A 19,633-nucleotide genomic window follows, 5' to 3' on the forward strand; every position below is an offset into this window, starting at 1 on the left:
TTGGATGCCTCTGCTGGTATCAACATTTATTATCCATCCCTAATGCTCCTTGAACTAACAAAGATGATAGATTCATTGATTCAGGTTATACAGCAGGGAAAGAGGCCCTTCAGCCTAACTCTTCCACATTGACCAAGATGCCTATTTACATTAATGCCATTTGTATGCATTTGGCCCGTATCCTCGAAACCCTTCTTATCCAAGAACCTGTCCGAATGTCTTTTAAACATTGTAATTATACCCATCTCTACCATCTCCTCTGGGAACTTGTTCGATATACCCACCACCCTCCATGTGGAAAACTTGCTCCTCAGATCCTCTTTAAATCTTTCCACTCTTACCTTAAATCTATGCCCTCCAGTTTTAGACTCCCCTACCCTGGTAAGAACACTGTGCCTATCCGCCCCTCATAATTTTATAAGTTTCTATCAGGTCACTATTTCAGCCTCCTTCACTCAAGGAAAAACAGTCCCACCTATCCAGTCTCTCTCTATGTCAAGCTCTCCAGTCCAGGTACTGTATACACACAAGATGTGTTCAACCTCAATGCCTTTGATATAGGCTTGCATTTGGGGCTTACAGTTGGCAAAATGTTTGTCACTGAAATCCCAGGGATGTCCAAGTGAATGATTGTTTCCTTTATCGCTCTGTGTTCTTTTTTTCTCTATCTCCCCTTTCCTGCATTTTTATTTTCACTGATCACTTTGCTTTCAGATTGGCAAACTACTTCTCTCTCTGGATGCTCGGAGAAAGTGAAGCAACTCCTCAGTCAAGATGGCCCCTGTTTAAAGCAGTGGTTAACCGTGAACATCCTGGACAAGAGAATGATCCTAAACAGAGAGAAGAGACTCCCTTACCCTGGTAAGAAAACTGTGATTATCTACTCTATGCCCTCCAAGTGCAATTCAAGCAACATTTTGTACAACTGTAACATGACATTCCAACTCTTGTACTCAATGGTCTGGAATAGATTGCTGGAAAACAGATTCCGTTTTCAAAGATGAATTGGACAAACACCTGAAGAGAAGAAACTGCAGGGCTATGGGGGAAGGGTAAAAAAGAATAAGACTAATCGGATTGCTCCACAAAGAGTCCACTTGGCTCAATAGCCTATCTAACAGTTCTATGGAATAGGAACCCTCACTTGAAACAATGGAGGTTTTACAGTTATAATAGAGGGCACTTATTCCTCCTCTAACTGCGGGGAAAGAGAGTTCCATTGTGATCTCTTGACTTCTCTCACCCCCCAGCACAAGGTGGCAAACGCACATCGGGAATTACCAGACGAGGTCGGCACAAAGCTCAGAATGGAGAATGGAAATTGCCGAATCCCCCAAGGCTCCCAACAACCTGGGAGCTCTGCAAGGCCTCCAGTCATAAAATTGCTACCTGAATAAAGAAAATTGTTTCAAAGCCAGATTCAATCTATTAAAAGATTCACAAATGTTTAATATATACTACAATATTGAGAAAAACATTACCCAACTTTATTCATTTTTTTCTGAAGATTCATTAATTTTAGATTGTGTTTGTTAAGGAGAGTAAGCAATATGCTTGTCCAAATATTGACATGGATGCACTAAGTTTGTGTGTTTGTTATGTCGTAAGTGCTGCTTTTGTCCTGATTACTCCAAAGTTAATATTAGAAAAGGATTAACAAGATTTAGGAATGCAGACGTGGTTTATGGAATGTAATTGGTGTGGACCGTTGGAGATTAAACACAGCAAAGTTGCACTGCTAAAATCCAAAAAGTTAAATGAAATGAACCCCTACACACAAACTCCAGTCCTTCCACCAGGTTGCACCAGATCAAGTGCAATAACCTCTATATGTTGAATGCAGACACTTGAGTGTAATAAACCCGCAGCACAATACCTAGGAAGATGGACTTTACATGGACTCAAGGAATTGATTTAATGATTTCCGTACATAAAGAGCAACAACTTTGTTCATCAGAGATTGTGTATTACATGGTATAATCCCAGTGTGTTTGAAATGGTAATAAAAGTTTAAAGATCCATCCCAATTTATCATGCTTTCAGCCCCCTGTTTACTGACATCTTGGCTGGACTTTTAAGCAAATTACAGTCAGAACATTGCCAGTCAGTGATGGAGTTACTTAATATTCTTGCTACTAGCTGTAGACAGAATTGCACCAAATATTGGGCCAATAGGTTTTTCTCCTTCATTCTGCAGTGTTATGCATCTTGGGACATTTTAACAAAATGCTTGGAAAAATTCAACCCCGTTGCTAGACAAAGTCAGAATGGAATATGTTCACTTTTCAAGTTGTATATTTATGGAAGTCTCATTTCTCTTTCAATTTTTCTTTCAATTCTCTTTGCAAGTTAGTTTGTAACCAGCTAAAATCAGCAATATTTGTATGACTGTGCTGCTGCTGCGAGAGGAAGCAGTGACCCTTCTGTCAACACTGGAACATAAATAAGGTGCCACTGGCAGCACAGATTATCAGCTCAAGACCTGGCTTCCCTGCTGTCACCATGGGGCAAATATCGCAATTCTCAGCTACATCCTACAATGTAGACATAGTAATTCTCAAGCAGCTCGAGTGAAAATACTTGCTGAGCTGCTCCAAACAGAAAGTTCAGCAATAAATCTGTGGAATTAGCCCTGAATTTTAAACCTCTGACTTTATGCTGAAATTTAGTCAAAAACTATTTTTATCCTACCCCAAGTAACTTCTGCCCAGTTTATATCATTTTGTTTTGGAAAAGAAGTTTCACACCTTTCTCCTATTTTATTTGCTGTTCAATTTTATGTCTTAGTCATCAACGTTTATGCACAATTACTTGCCCACAAAACTCTAAAACATGAGAAAGTAAGGAAGACAGTCGTGTAATGGGATTGCAATTATCAACCCGAGGGAAAACTATTTCCCATCATTGAAGGTTGTAAACATTGCTTTTAAATACATTGTTGGAAAGGCTTCAATGCAAAAAACATTACAATGTGTCTTCTAGTTATGGACTCTTTTTCACATTGTTCAATGTCTTGCTTGATATGATATGCATCGTACTCATTGTGCTTGGCTTCTTCAGACAAAATGGTTCAGACAATGCCAAAGAATAGGAACAAATGCAGGAATCTCCAACTGTCAAAATTTAGTCCATATGGTATTATTCAAAGAGCAAATATTTACACTTGCCCTCTGGAAATATCCTTGCACAGTGTTGGAAAGTACTGGAATGGTGTGGAGTGAGTGAAACTGAAAATTTCAAAAATTGCAAATAGTTCTGGAGACTAAGTGAACATGCTACTATCCATTTTTGGACTTCTTCACCCTAGTTTTCACTCTCTTCTAAAATCAGTCGTTCATGCTATATCATGGTTCTACACATCAGCAGTCGTTGGCCATTTTCTGTGTAATAGTTTTTGAAGGAAGGTTTGGGACAGTAATGGACCATGAATGCCACGAATTTGTCTGAACCTGTCCTCTCCTGACAAACACATCTTTTTGTACTTTCTGCTGCAGTGAAAGTAAAACCCTGTCTAACTGCTATGTCTTCTAGTCTTGAGGCACTGAATCCATTTAGAACATCCTACTGCCATCCCGAGTGAGATTGGCAAGTTCATTGCACATTAGGAATCACACCTGGGTGCTGTCTGACTGGAATGTCCCAGTGAGACAACAGAGAACTTAAATCCACCTCAACTGCACAGCTAGAGATAATTATAAGTTTGCTATTATTGACAATACTTCCAAATCATATTTTCCAAGCAATATCTAGTTTGCAGCTCTCCATCTTAAAAGGAATACACTTAAATCTCACTTGAATTAACAGCCACAAATAGACTACCTGATATTTCGGGTTTAAAAAGTAGACTGACAGCCCTGAAAACTAAGGATGAACAAGGGCTTGCCCTGGTGTCAGAATTCACTAATTAACACATTCAAACTTCTAGTAAAACCTCTCCACTTTGTCTTTTCGCCTCTGGTCTGCCATGCTGCATCTTTGCCAAGTAGTTACTAGCCGCAGTGAGTAAATATCTCATTGTGACAGTCGCTAACATGCTGAACAGTAATGGAGTCAGAACAGAAACAGCCACTTTTAATCAAACCTGTCATCATTTGTTTTTCTCAACACATCGAAAATGCCATCCTCTCCCACACCAGCACATTACTTATACAATGCAGCCGCAACTGAGAGGAAGCTCCTTCTGATAATCTGGAACCTCCACAGCTTGCTAGCAAGGGGCAGACACAGATTGGTGGTCTGGAAAATACAATGACCAAGCACTGCAATTGCATATGTCTGAATGAATATTACATGAATGACTGGCACTGTGATGCTGTCTCATTGAAGGCCGGGAGTGCTGAAGAACCTTTTGTTTGCCAAAATGTGAAATTAAAGACAACGCCACATATACAAGCCACCCTCATTATAAGGAGCTTTGTTGTTGGGACATAGGAATCACTTCTCTATTTTGCCCGTTGAGGGACATTCAGTAATGCATGCTGTTCATTAATGCTCACAAATGTCTGCCTCCAGGGAATCCTATGATATTGAACCTGAAGTGAACTCACTGATCCTAATGGCAATTCACTTCTCATATTTCTGAATGCACTTCAAGCTGCAATAATACTTTTGAATAAAGAATTCTGTTTGAAGTTGTAAAGTACACCTCTATCATTTTATTTGGCTCAGTACCCAAAGGAAGTTCTCAAGCTCCAAAGGAAAGGGAGATTGCAATGAAACCATTAACTGTGCAATGTGTTGGAGTACTTGAAGCAACTGGTTAGAAATTCTCAGTCAGATGCTAACATTGTGGGAGTTTCTTTTTCACAAATTTTTGGTCTTTAACTTTTGGTACTTTTTTCAGTCTTTTATTGAAACCCCTAGATAGAGCAAAATAAATAATGGTAATTGGCAGCAACATACATGTTAATGCAGTGCTGTGATAGATGCCAACAGCATAAAAGATTAATCAGAGAGGTGATTAATTATTCAATTAAATAATAATTTACTCCTCTCTAATGAGTTTATACAATAGCATGACTTTTAGTACCAAAGCCGTGGTCAGTGTTCAAAAACAAAAAGATACATTAGTTCTCTAATCAAAATGTTGAATGAAGGAATGACAACTTCAGCACACTAACCTGTAAAATCATTACATGACACACCACAAGAAACTAGAGGGTTCTACCTATTTTCCAGTCAGCATGCAATACGGCTGCGTAAGCTGCTCTAAAATTGGTCACTGCACAAGCCATAATCCAGCAACTTTTCTCAATTTAAGAGATAGTGTGTGACTGGAGCAGGAGGGGTGGGTCTTTGTGGTTTACATTCGGTATATTGTTCTCACACAGACCCAACTTCCACTTAAGTGGTAAACTGCTGCAATCTGAAAGGCTTTCAATTTCCCAGCATAGTGGTGCCTGGTACGGTGGAGGGATAACAATACTGGGAAAATGACAAGAATAGGTATATAGCTGGTTAAATCCTGTCCATTCTAATGCTCTTCCTCTTGTGGCATAGGTAATTTCTTCCTTATACCTTACGTAGAATAGAGGAAAGAGATTATAATCAAGAAATACCATTTCCTTTACAATTTCCTTCTCCTGCTGTTCACAGTTCTTGTTTCTACTTGTTTGTTATTTGTTCCTATCTGTTCTTATCACCTCACTGCCTCAGTCCTTCTCTTGTCCCCAAGTGCCCTCAGCTCAAATTCTGCTTTCAGTAACACAGATCCTATCTAGAGGCTTTCCACAGGTCACTCTGTTATCACTGTTAACAGGGATTACATTCTTGCTCAGAGCTCTGCTGTGATAATGCTCATTTGTACTATTAGGTTACCATTCGGAGACTCTGTGAAATTGCAGCTCGCAGCAGAATCACAATTTCACACTCCAATGTCATGAAGAAACCAGCAGATAATCGATGCTAAATGAATTATGACATGCATTTTGATTACTTCAGGAAACTGTAAACATTATGGTATAATGTTCTGAAATAGTAGCTGATATTATCATATTATATCATGAGCCTAAACAACTGATCAGAAGTTTCTTGCCGTTCACAAAAGGAGCCAAACAAAACCGAGAGGGTCTGCATCCAGACAGCTTTTGTATTCTCCAGTTAATGTAACAGCAAGTATCTGATTTTCTGGCTTTTTGTTTGACATTGACCCTCGGTTCTACCCCATTTCTCTCTCCCTTCTCTCATTCTCTCTAACTCATTCATTGACTGTGTCATGTCCAAAGAGAATCATGCACGTCTTAACCAGAACTCCGAGAGATTACCGAATGGAGCGGTACAATGCTGATGAATGGTCCGGTCAAGCTGCAGAACCAGGACACTGCTAGATGCCCCACTGAGCAAGAAAATGAGGCAGGCATTCAAAAGTGGGACACACACCTGCAACCTGGTATCATCGGACCACAATCTGTTTGAGGAATCACAGACCTGAAGATCTAGGCATCAGTAATTTTATGATGTGGAGTGAGCACAATTGTGAAGCCCAGCCTGAGTTCCTGAATATTTGGACGGGTGGAAGATGTTCTAGCTCTTAGTGCAAATTATCCTTGCCAATGCTTGCTATACCAAAAATCTAATTCATGCCGCATAGGTTCATTCTACATCGGGCATTGATCTTCAGTTTTTTTTCTAACATGCTTGTTATTTGGATCAAAAGTTAAGGTCTGTACTTGACCCGAAAGCAGAATAGTTTTATGACTTGGAGCTGGATACTGGACAGGACATGTACTGCCCATGACTGAAAAATCATTTGACTCTTCTAAATCACCTATTGCCGGTTTGGGACATGGACTGTGTCATACAGCTAGCCGGCCAGTTTTTTTTTTGAGTACTATTGCTTTGCAATACTGCAAAAAAAAAACAAGGAATGATGACATCCACAGTTTTATTCCAAATGAAAAATAGAACAACGCCATCAAAGAGAACCAAACAGACAAGAATTGTGTCACAGTATTTCTCCTGATTTTGATTTTCTTCACTTGACCAGCTATATTTCCTGGATTGTAACCTGAAATATCAGTCAGGTTATTTCTCTCTCTGATCTCGGCAAAATAAAGGACTAAAAAGGAACCAGCACACAGCATTGTATTTTGTGAAGGAAGAATCTTTACATTACTATCTGAGAAACACTGAGATCCTGAATATTTTGTAGACTGTTATGTCAGTATTCTATCAGCTGCTTGGTAGAACTACCACTTTTGTATGGAACTCTAAGGAAGCATCTTTTGCTATAAAATGGCTACATGGAAGTGCTTGATTACTAATTTTTATTTAGGAAGTTAAATGAAAGATTTTTTTTACAATATCATTCAAAAAGACCTGACAAATCTCACACTAAAAATAAAATGTCATGACAATATGCCAGTGAGTATGCTAACAAAAGCACCTTGAGCATATTTAGAAGTTACCAAATCATTTTATTAGGTTATCCTCTCATTAATTACGTATTGAAATCATCACCACATTCCTCTTCAGGCTTTGACTTTAATGTCCTGGTACTGTACAGAGCAGGATAATAATTCTTAGGTTATTTTTCATTCCTAAATCATTCAGTTCAAAAGCCCACTATACAGGTTAGTAAAGTAAAATAATAATAGCAATAAAATTTAAAAAAATGAAAAGTAATGTGCACCAAGCATGAATGTTGAGAACCGAAGGGAAAATCTGTTAGATTTCAGAATAAATCTATTTCTGAATGCCTGTAAAGTTGGAGTTTCATTATTAAAGAATAAAATCCATGGGCAATTTCTACTCCCTGGAGTCAAACACTATTGCATTTGCAAAAATCACATTCAAATTGTATCCATGCACAAAAAATCAATTTTGTTGTTAAACAATGATGGGCAAAATTATAATACAAAAAATCTCTTCTGCTGCATGCACACACATTCCAGTCACTTTGAAAGCTACAAGTAAAAAAATGGATTTCCCATATTTTTTAATGTTCAAATGAATTTGATTTTAAATTAGCATCCTCTGCATCCTAATACCTACTTTTAAATTGTAATTAAGATGCTAAAAGCTTTGTTTAAACTAATGTCTACAGGTGAGAATGATGGGAACTTTGGGTGCTAGCTAGATTTAAATTCTGATCACTGTTGGGAAATATTGTTTGTGGCGAAGAGGCCACTGCGCCCGCCTCTGTTCACGCAGTGAGAGCAGGCACTGTATTCACTGCGTACCCAGGGAAAGAGGAAAGGCAATGCAGGATTTCCACAGGTGAAATTGTAATGTATGACATGAATAACTCATCACCAGCATACATACACGCACATACATTTGGGCGCGTGCACACATTCGTGTCCCCGCACACAATCACACACTGCGAGTTCCTCCAATTACAACAATAGAAATACCTATCAAAATTTTTCAGTTATACTATGGAACTCACATCATGGTGTCATCCTTTTACATTCCCAGCCGACTACTCTGTGTAAGCAAGATATTCTGGAAGACAAAAACTTTTCATGACAGTCTCCTTGATACCTTTATCACACACTGCATTAATAATTTTAAAAAATGCTTGTTCTGCATTTAACCCTAAAACCTGTTGAGGTAGCAACCTGAAAGTGAAATACTTCAGGAGAGATACATCTCACTGGGTTTGTTATATATATCAGAGAAGACTTGTATTGTCATATCAGGGTTACAGACACAGATTGATTTTAAGGTATTCACAGACTTCATTGAGACACTTAATCCCAAACTAGTTCCTAGTTTTGAAATAGATTTTTGACAGTTTGTGCACTGGAAAAATACTAATGATATGGAGGTAATATAAACAGATGTACTGTGAAGATCATTATTACTCCAATTTCATATCCAACTTTGAAACTATTCAGGAACTACAGTTACTTTACACAAATATTTCTTTAGTCATATTCCAGCAACATTTTTACAATTATTAACTTTATAATCAAACATTTTGTTTTATTTTACTGTGAATTATTTACACCACAAATTCTTAGTCAGTATCTCTGTAAGATGTCTCTCAAGTTTGTGTGCATGAAAACATTTTCGGCATGATTACTGAACCAGTATAACACATTTTACCATTCATTCCTAAGAGGGTTTTAATTCTTTTTTGTAAGCAAATTGTATCTGAACAGCAGAGGGTCACAGTTCTGTTGTAAAAGACTGTTACTAACATCAAGCATTTTAATTCCTATCCTATCGCAGTTTTATAAAAGCCTTGTTGCCTACAAAAGCCCCTGTGAGTAGGACAGCAGTGAATAAAATATTGTCAATAAAAGAACAACATGTTTTGGGACAGGTTAAACTTTTAGCAGGAAATGAAAGAAAAAGGGGAAAGAATTAACCTGTTTCAGAGGCTGGACCTGCCCTATTGCCCTTTAATTACACAAGAAATTGTGTCGTGAACAGAGAAGCCACCAGCTCCACTGAATCTCTGCTTAAATGTCTGCAGAAAGCAACCAAGAGCTAATACATTTGATTATACTCACAGACAAGCCAACTACATTACACTAACAGCTGAAAGACAGCAACTCAACACTTTAACAGAGTCCAAAATTGCAAACCAAATTTACATTTCCACAAAAGGTCTAGTATGCAATATTTTCTAAATCTCAATAAAGAATATTTTTCAATTCAACAATTTAAAAAAATGTAGCATTTGTAAGACTGCTCCGCTCAATAGTCCTTGTATTTTTTTTCCCACAGCAACAGATCACTGATCAATCGTGTTTAGGCTAATAGTCATATTCTAACCGTGCAGCAGCTCATTGACAACTTCTAACTGCATTCGGTTTTTACTGCACTGCATGCTCCTTTATCGCAGAAATACAAAGTTTCCTTCAGTGCACACAATATAATATTAACAAGCGTAAACCACATTATGACATCCAGGAGATTTAGTTTTCAAACCTGCATATAAATTTTAATGCCAATGAATGGGTTGAAAGCAGGCAACTACCAACATTTAACCCTTTTTCTGTGAACTAATAGTCTGTGTCATTCAACATCTGCAATAAATTGCCAGAGCTAACAGTGGCGTTTGAACAAAGCTGAGAGCTACTTAATGTGGAATAACAGTTCCAAGGTGTACCTACCCAGAAATACATCATCATTTCGAAACCCAGGATAGTCAGAGTGTCTTCAATGGGAGGGAAACAGCAGGTACACTGCAGCGGCCACCAGAATCTCTTTCACTCTCTCGTGTTCCCTGGCTCTGACTGAAGGTAGGGTGTTTCTCTTCTTTTTTTCTTCTCTCTCACTCCCTCTCTTTGTCTTTCTTCTCTCAGCAGTATTACACTAGCTGTGATCTGCAGCAACCGTCTCCTTTTTTTTCCTCACAGCTGAGCTTGTGTGGTCAGAGTCGATCGTATGGCTCTCGTCTTTTTTTGCTGTCCCTTATTGGTAGAACTAAATCATTCAGTTGAAACTGAAATCATATGACAGTTTATAGCAGTTTAAGCCATTCCGGGGTTGTGTAGCTGTTTCTCCAAACTAACAAGAAAGCAAAAAAAAAGTGAGAGGGGGAATAATTGGGTGGGAAAGGGGGTTGAGGGAAATTATTATTGCAGTAAAATAAAATGCACACAAATGGAACAGATGAAAATAAAGAGCACTGGTTAAACTGAGTGGTCCTGTAATCTTTTTACTGCAGTCTCTTTCAAATGATGGGGCTGTGAGTGTCGGTCTTTCCAAACAGCCCAATCAGAATGCAGGCACTGTGCTGAAGGCTTTGAGATGAGAGGCTGCACACATGGTCAGCTGGGGTGGAGGCAGCTTTGACCAGCTGGCTTGCTTGCTCCCAGGAACACTTAACCTGTGTCAGCACTTTTCACGTCATTCCAGCATAGAAACGGGCCAGCCTTAGAATTACCCACATGCCTCTACTTGGAACCTTTTATCACAGAAATACATCATGTTTATCAAGCATGGAGGAAACAACACTTTAAATAATTTAGTGCCAAAGCGAGAGAGATCAGGCCGTGCTCAGAAGGATGAGAAGAGAAAGTAAGATTCTCTCCCTGGCTGCAATTTTCAGTGCAGCTGCACATTGAACTTCACCTCACTCAGCGAGGGGGGGGGGGGAGGGGGGGGGTTGAAATTAAAGTAAAAAATCCCATTTCTGAGAAACCATATTAATGCCACTCAAAGGTTATTGAAAATGCTAATTTAACTGCATCGACTAAAGCAGCACAATGGTGAGATGCAGGTTGCAAAGATTCAAAAGGTTGTATGTTACCGTTGAACACAGAACAAATCATGCAGTTCGCTAAGTTTGTCCTGTTGGTTGCTACAGTGATTCTTGTTACCTGGAATGTGACTACAGCAAGCTGGTGATATGACATGCAGATGAACAAGAAGAAAACTATTCCACTGACGAGAAGCATTTCATTCATTGTTTGGTTTCCAATTTTCCAGAAACAGCAAGAAAGTAAAACTCAAAAGCCTCTCGCAGGTCTTCTTGTGTGCAGTTTGCAGGAGGTGGTGGGGGTTGGGGTGAGATTGGGTTGGGGGGGGGTGTAGTGCAGGGTGTGACTGTTATTGTCCCTTTCCTTACGGGAATGAGCAACATTTTCTCTGCCAGGAGGGTGATAATTCACACAAGGGAAAAATAAAAACAATAATTACACGTGTGAATTAGCTCTTGACAGTTGACAGCTGCACATGACTTTCTAGAATAAATTGAAATTTGTACCAAAAGGATTGCAAAGATCGTTTCCTGTAACAGAGCAACTGTCTCATTGGAGTCAGTGTGTGCACAGCATTTTTGTCAATTGTGCAAAAAAATCCAACACACTTCATACATGTAAAAGTTCTTGAGTGACTCACTATCAATATTTAAACATGCATATCCTCCATAAGCACAGCAAGATCAATTGTTATCAATTGTAAAAAGAAGCACAATATTGTGCCAGAATAAAAACATATTTTTTGGGGCTTGTTTCAAATTTTGAATAATGTAGAAAATATGGATTCCAATCTCCTAGAAACCTGACCTCACATTGACTGCCTCATTGCTAAGATTGACTGTGACTGAACAGTTCCAATGGCTTATATGCTTTATAAATTCAATGGCTTGTGGTCTGTTGGGCTCTTTCTGGATTGAGCCTAGTTTGTTAATCTTAATACTGCTAACATCTAACTACACTAGAAAAAATTTCTTCAGTTTCATTTTGGTCCAATTTTCTTCCCTTTTTTTTTCCCTAAAAGATTAAGTTTTCTGGGTGCCTTTTGTCCTTATTGCATTGGCCAAATATTTATTCTTCTGGTGTGAATCTCAAGACAGTTGGCAATGGGCCACTTGTTGTTAGTGGCAATGCATTCATGCTGAACGTGCTCTTATGTTTGGGGACTCAATTTTAATCTAAATCACAAAGTGGGAAACAGTACTGGGATCTTTAGAGTTGGATAGAATGTCAGTTTTATCCTATCCTCTTATTTTCCAATAAAGTTAATATGAAGTAACCATAGTATCAGTTGGTTAAGAAGGATGCCATTTGGCCCTTTGACCATACCACTCCCTTGAAGAGTAATCTGTTCTACTCTTCTGCCGCTTTCCTGTTTCCCCATAAATTTATTTCAAATGCCTTTATAATTCCCCTTTGATTGACCGTTTCTATCATACTTGAAGGAAGTTAGCTCTAGACCACCCTCCATTCTCCCTGTACCTCTTACCCATAGCTTTGAACCTGTGTTCTCAGACCCTTGAAACTGCTGCTAATGGGAACAGACATTTTTTTATTACTAAACCCATCATAATTTTGAATACTTCCTTCAAGAGGATCAATTTCTCCACTCCAAACATGGAAGAAATCCTGCATCCTTGGAACTGTTCCAGGAAAGCTCTTCTGCATCATCTATGGGACGTTCAGACAATTGGACATGCTGTCAGAACTGGTGCTCCATCTGATCCTACCATGGGCATGTTAGGTTAAACTGAACCTTCATCGCCTCAATTTCATTATTCATTGGAGTTTGTTAATCTCAGTCTGTTTTTTTTTTAAAACAGACCTCTCTGAACCAGTAGTGGTGAGCACCTCAAATTCTTCCAGTTCCAGCAGTGACAGTAATTTGCTGGTGAAAGTGAAGTAGGTGGAAGTCGTGACACTTTAGAAGTGTTATAAGCTCCACAGAGTACTATGACCATGTGATAGCTAAAGTGTTAATTGTTGAAAAGTATCCATATATCTAGACACGAACTAGATTAATCAGTGTGTGACGGAAGTTGATTATCATTTCTGATTTGTGTGGATTATATACCATTCATTAAACGTTTTGCCATCTGTGTCCCTTGAAAGTCAATTTTATAAAATCATTTGTAATTATTTATCTTTTTCCCCATTTTAAGGCTCAGTGAATTGCTCTTATGAAAGATTTGTACTGGCATTTCTTTTCATTCAAATAGATTGTAATGCATTCTGAATTCATTGAATATAAAATGTTCTTCGCAGCTTTCCAAATACACACCATATTGAAAGTATTTTTCACTCAATATTATGAAGCAGAATTAGGGAATATTTTGCCAGGGTTCAAATAAACCAAAACAGTGTTATTGTATCACTTTAAAAACAATGGAATAAGCTCTTAAAATGCCACAATCACAATAAACTCTAACAGAATTCAGAGACAAAGTCCAGCAGATCTACCCTAATATTTCCAATCATTCTGAAATAAAACTTCTATTTTGCACTATGAACAGATTTTGCCAGCAGTTCATTCTGTACTTGAATAAACAATGAGGAACCTATCTGCTGGGTAATGTTATTCCTTCCTATTTGAGATGCCCAATACTGGCACGGACTGAACCCAGATATATAAAAGTAAAATTCTGCAGCTGCTGGAAGTCGGAAATAAAAACAGAAATGCTGGAAATGCTCTGCATTTCAGGCAGCATCTGTGGAGAAAGAACAGTTGATATCTCAGGCTAATGACCTTCCATCAGAAATGGGAATATAAGGCATGAGAAAGGAGAAGAGAGGAACCAAAGGAAAGATCCATGACAAGTTGAAATGCTTTGTCACTTGATTTCTCTTGCCTTTCACCTTATCGTGCACCACCCCCTTCTCTCTTTCCCCTTTTACTGCATCTTAAAAATTGCCTTATTTCTAACTATGGAGGGAAATGGACAGTCAATGTTTCGGGTCAAGACCTTTCATCAGGACTGCTTTCCCTCCATAGATGCTGCCTTACCTGCTGAGTTCCTCCAGCTATTTGTGCGTTGCTCCAGATTTCCAGCAGCCACAGTCTCTTGGGTCTCCTCTTTATTCCTAACTATTCCCAGTTCATTCAAGTGACACATCTGGGTATTTCCACCATTTTCCATTTTTAATCCCAGCTACCTCATAGTCAGAGACAAACTATAGTTCTTAATACCCTCAGCTCATCAGTGCAGCTAGTTCAAAGTGGTCATTTTACAGTTCCTATTTCAGGCTCCCCTGCGATCTATCTGAATGTCAATGATGACTTTCCACAGTCAGCACTGATCATCAATGTGGCTTAGATTCTGAACCAGGTCCCAGAGCTCAAACTGGAGAATGCCAATGCACAACATCATTGTTGCCTCCTTTCACAGTGGTGTCACTTCTGAACTTGGGGCACTGAGGCCAATTGTAGTACTTCACTTCCTGAAGAGACGTTTTGCTGGGAAACTGAACCTGAGATCTTCTGAGAGTGGCTCATTGCTCACCGCATAAACTGAGCACTGGGGGAGCTCACAGACACATTTTACACAGTTTATTTTGACACATGACAAGTTTGAAACTTGCAGGCAGCATACTGTTCCCTTAGCTGTGACTGTGATGTAAATGTACATTCTCAGGCCTGTTTGTCTCATTTAAATATTAATCTGACTTCCACATTTTCAGAAAATGCAACATGGAACATGAAATAGCAATATGGGGTGATTAGGATCATGGCAACTTTCAGAATTCAGAGTTTTATTTGTGAATTGACTCTTACTCTTGCTACAGTTTCAAAAATAAAATTTGAATTTCCTCTCTTAACCATGTAATTCCCTCTCAGTTCCTCAGAAACGGCTCTGACATGCAATTTTGCCATCTGCCAAAGGTTTTCTGACATGGATTCAGACCACTAATAAACACGGAGCTTCCCTTTCATTTTATCATACATACAACATAATTTCCACAGCGGGGGCGCGAGAGAGAATGTTACAGACTAAAATCATAAGCGCATCACTCCATTAATCCTCAGTAAAGGCGTATCAGTTAAGATTAATCAATAGTAAAAAAGAGAAAATCACACTGATATCACAACTGTCTCTTATTATTCATATGAAATGCAGATAAGAGTAAATTTGAATTGTTCAGTGTAAAACAGCTACTCAAAAATAGTGCAGAGAAGCTGAAGTAATTAAGTCTATGCAGCAGTGGACCTGTGGAAACTGATTTATGCTGTTTAATAATGCACACAGGCATTCCCTGGCTAATACATGCTGCAGTTTACAAGAAGCCTCATAAACCATTAACTCGCTGACCAGCCAAGCACACTTCATCATCTCTGGACTGCCTGGCATCCTTTCTCTGAGTCAGTCACTCAACAGGCATGTTCACTTGCCTCTTTTTCCTCTGGTAGTAAGCCATTTTATGGAGCTTATAGTTTATAGTCCTTTTGCTGCTTTTGTTTCCGGTCAGCTAAATTTAGTCAGTGACAAGGCTGCACTTTAATGCTCTTGTTTTAATGGAGAAGGGTTGTCTCAATTTCAAGTCTCCTGTTCTCTCATTTTTAGTCTATACCTCCATTAATCTCTACGCTCTCTCTCTGCCCTATCTGTACACCTCTATTCCAAATGTTCTACCATCTGTCTGCTTTGCCTGTCAACTCTTTTTACACTGAATCCCATTTTCTTAAACCATAAAATGTTTCAGTTTTGTAAAATATGGTACTTGCTTGCACTGAAGACAAGAGCACAACATTAACTGTTACTTTGCTTCAAGGTAAATTCTATATACTTTGAACAATACCTTGCAAATTAAGACCAGATGTGATCATAGGTATTTAAACCCCTCTACTGATCAATCAGCATGTTAACTATTAGTTAACCATCAACTTTGTCGGAATCAGAGTCAATCTTTTCCTCATTCATCATCAGTTTTGTCAGATAATGGGGTCTATTTCATAATTTGGACAGATGAGAGAAGCTATCAAAAGCACCTTATTAGGAGCTGTTAAAGGCTCTCAAAGGCTGTCCGTGTGCATCAAGGCCCCCTTTTTTCTAAAAACAAGCATATGCTGACTTGAATTTTACTTCAGATACAATATAATGTTTGACTTTTGCAAGGATGCGACTGAAAAATTTTGGGAATCTGAGGGACCACCTGAAATTAACCATATTGGCAGGATTTGTACACAATTTTGGGAGGAGCACATAGCAAATCTCTCGTCTACTTTCCTTACGGTGGCTCAGTAAATGGTAAGGAAATACATTACATAACATAAATAGGGAATTATGCGCTCTCAGGTGCTAATGGTATATTCTGTACCAGAAAACTGCATACTGTATGTAATGGATTTAGTCATCTTCACATTTGGAAGTTGGAATATGAATGCATTTCTTTCAGACGTGAATATCCAAGTTTAGCACAGGGTCAAGGGTTCACTTCTTGTTAGAGATGTTCTTTTTTTCTCTTGACAGCCACCACAAACATGAAAAAAAAAGGTGTGATGGTTTCTAACAAGAAGATCTGTTCTCTCTTACTGTTGAAGTATGGACTGGATGAATAATAAGCATCTGCCTTCATTTATGCAATAACAGTTGCAAAGAATGACTGTTTAAGCCAATAATTATGTGCTTTTGAAAGGCTTTCCAATTCTATTCGTGTCAACCAGTTGTTAAGCATATTAGGAAAAGTTCAGATTTAGAAATAAAAATGGTCACAGAATTGGCAATGGTCCTCAAAATTAATGATGTTGTAAAATTCTGCAGCATCAGGACTGCCTATTTGAATATTTTTTTAAATTCTTGCATAATTTTCATAAGATAAAGTGAGTCTTTATAAAAAGCGATTGTCTCATTTAAGAATCCACATTATCAAGAAATATAGTTCTCAACCAGGAACCAAACATAGGCAGCAAGACCAAGTTGTTCTTTTAACTACGAGGGCAAGCCTAACAACTGAGGTGCTCAGATGGTTTGTGAATTTTCTTCTGGAATTGCAATTAAAAAGGGATTCTTTCGTCTTTAAAGCTTATAATTAGAACTTTGAATGTGAATTTCATTGATGCGCCATTAAAGAGGAATGTGCCTCTCTAAAAAATCTACTTTAATATTCCAGTTTCCCTCAATGTAATACAAGAATGATTAACTCATCTAAAAATGCTGAAGCAGTGCGATTCTGTAGCAAGTGCCCACTTTTAGAACAGATATGACGCGCGGGATGATTCCCAGAATGGCAGTCAGACTGTGCTGCTACCCTGTCAGGAGATCTGGTTCATTTTAGTGATCTTGACCGGCTAGGAAAATGGGCTGAAAAAAATGGCAGATGGAGTTTAATGCAGACACGCGTGAAGTGTTGCACTTTGGGAGGACAAACCAGGGTAAGACTTACACAGTGAAAGGTAGGGCTCTGAGATATGTGGTAGAACAAAGGGACCTCGGAATACAGATCCATAATTCCTTGAAAGTGGCGCCACAGGTAGATAGGGTTGTAAAGAGAGCTTTTGGCGCTTTGGCCTTCATATATCAGGGCATTGAATACAGGAGTCGGGATGTTATGTTGAAGTTGTACAAGACATTGGTGAGACTGAATTTAGAGCATTGTGTGCAGTTCTGTTCACCTACCTACAGGAAAGATATCAATAATCTTGAAAGAGTGCAGAGAAAATTTACAAGGATGTTGCTGGGACTTGAAGACCTGAGTTATAGGAAAAGGTTGAATAGGTTAGTATTTCATTCCCTGGAGCACAGAAGAATGAGGGGAGATCTTATAGAGGTATACAAAATTATGAGGGGTAGAGAGAGTGAATGCATGCAGGCTTTTTCCCTTCAGGGTGGGCGAGACTAGAACTGGAGATCATAGGTTTAGGGTGAAAGGTGAAATATTTAAGAGGAATCTGAGGGGAAACTTCTTCACTCAGAGGGTGGTGTGAGTGTGAAACGAGCTGCCAGTAGAAGTGGTAGATGCGGGTTCAATTGTAACATTTAAGAGAAGTTTGGATAGGTCCATGGATGGGAGGGGTTTGGAGGGATATGGTCCAGGTGCAGGCAGATGGGACTAGGCAGAAGATCACGTTGGCATGGACTAGATGAGCCGAATGGCCTATTTCAGTGCTATAGTACTCTATGTCAAGGCCGTGTTTGCTTTGGGCCTGTAGGCAGGTAGTCAAGTGGTCAAGAACCCCAGGGCATGTCTTCACCTCTGAATGGTTATAATGTCAGCCTGTCCTCTTGAATAGAAGGCAAGTTGTTTGGGGACACCACACTGTATGGAGGTTCAAAGATCTAGAAGGCCAGCAGCCCCAGATTAGCTCAATCCCCTTCCAGTGACTGATACTTGCCAAGGCACAGAAGACATCAAGGTCCATTTGGTTATAAACAGCAATCTGATCCCTGTTAACATCTTTTGACTTCAATTTCCATTTCTGGTTGATCTGCCTAATCCTGGAGGACGTCATGGCAGCCTGGTAGCATGCACCACTGAACCTTAGCAAAGATACAGAGCTGTGGCAACAACATCGTTCACCCTTACAGAGCAATGCCACTTTTCTCTGTATGATATTATTAGTTACCTACTGGGTTATATATACGTCAGTAAAATGGTGTACGTGCCTGCCGCTTGTGTCTCTTGCCCTTGGAGATGCTTTTTTGATTACTTATCTAGCACTATCCCTTTACAACTGCTTTATAAAAGGCTGAAGTTGTGTGAAGCTATTTTACTGCAAATTTACGATTTGCATAAGATGGATAAATAGCTCAAGAGATAGGAAATGCAACAGTAATGTGAATGAAAAAGAAATATTGAAGATGTGAAGAGTATCTTGGAATACTTCATTCCAAAGGAAACTTGCAAACTCAGGTCTCAAAACAGGGATAGTTTAATACAGATCGCAGAATATTTGCATCTAAACCAAACATTATAACTGAAACAATTAGAAAATTGCCCAGATATTGAAACATTAAATAACAGTTCCCAGAAAATTGATACAAATTAAAAACCCCCAGTAATATTGCTGGATTAAGAGACAGATGCTAGTGTACTACACCTTTGCTGATATCTTTCCCTGACCAACATTGCTTCATTAGGTAGGGTGTTTGCACAGTTAAAATATAATCAGATATTCACAGTGATGGCATGAGATTAAGAAGCAGTTATCCGTTCCTCACTATGGTTCTCAAAATAACTGCAGTGAGTCATGTTTCCACAGATAGAATAACTGGGATTTCCTAGGTCAATTACGCAGATCTGTCGAACAGCAGATGAGGTTTTCCACAATGATTGTACAGTTGCAGTGGAAGGGCAAGCCATTGGAATTACCCCAATTATAGAAGGAGCAATGGGGTTTACCAAGTGTGGAAACCTTTTGAAAAATAAAATCATCCTCCATAGCATGCACTAAATGCACAACTTAGTTATGTACAGTATATGCTTCAAGTTCTGCTGATGAAATTCAGCTTACCAATAGAACCAAATTTCAGAGGTGGCTCAAT

At 38.8% G+C, this 19,633-nt stretch overlaps 1 protein-coding gene across 2 annotated transcripts in view; it reads right to left on the reverse strand.

Moving 5' to 3' along the window:
* rbfox3a (RNA binding fox-1 homolog 3a) overlaps positions 1 to 19,633 on the reverse strand; it is a 994,762-nt gene that overhangs the window by 423,720 nt on the left and 551,409 nt on the right. Inside the window, exon 1 of one of the 2 annotated variants that reach the window (XM_052032863.1) lies at positions 10,068 to 10,650. The exons of the other annotated variant lie outside the window; for it this stretch is intronic. Coding sequence (XP_051888823.1) covers positions 10,068 to 10,085 — 18 coding nt within the window. The 5' untranslated portion in view covers positions 10,086 to 10,650. Of the gene's footprint in view, positions 1 to 10,067; positions 10,651 to 19,633 lie in introns of those variants that run through there. 2 annotated transcript variants of the gene reach the window in all.

The sequence above is a fragment of the Pristis pectinata genome, chromosome 18, assembly GCF_009764475.1.
Source record: "Pristis pectinata isolate sPriPec2 chromosome 18, sPriPec2.1.pri, whole genome shotgun sequence".
NCBI lineage: Eukaryota > Metazoa > Chordata > Chondrichthyes > Rhinopristiformes > Pristidae > Pristis > Pristis pectinata.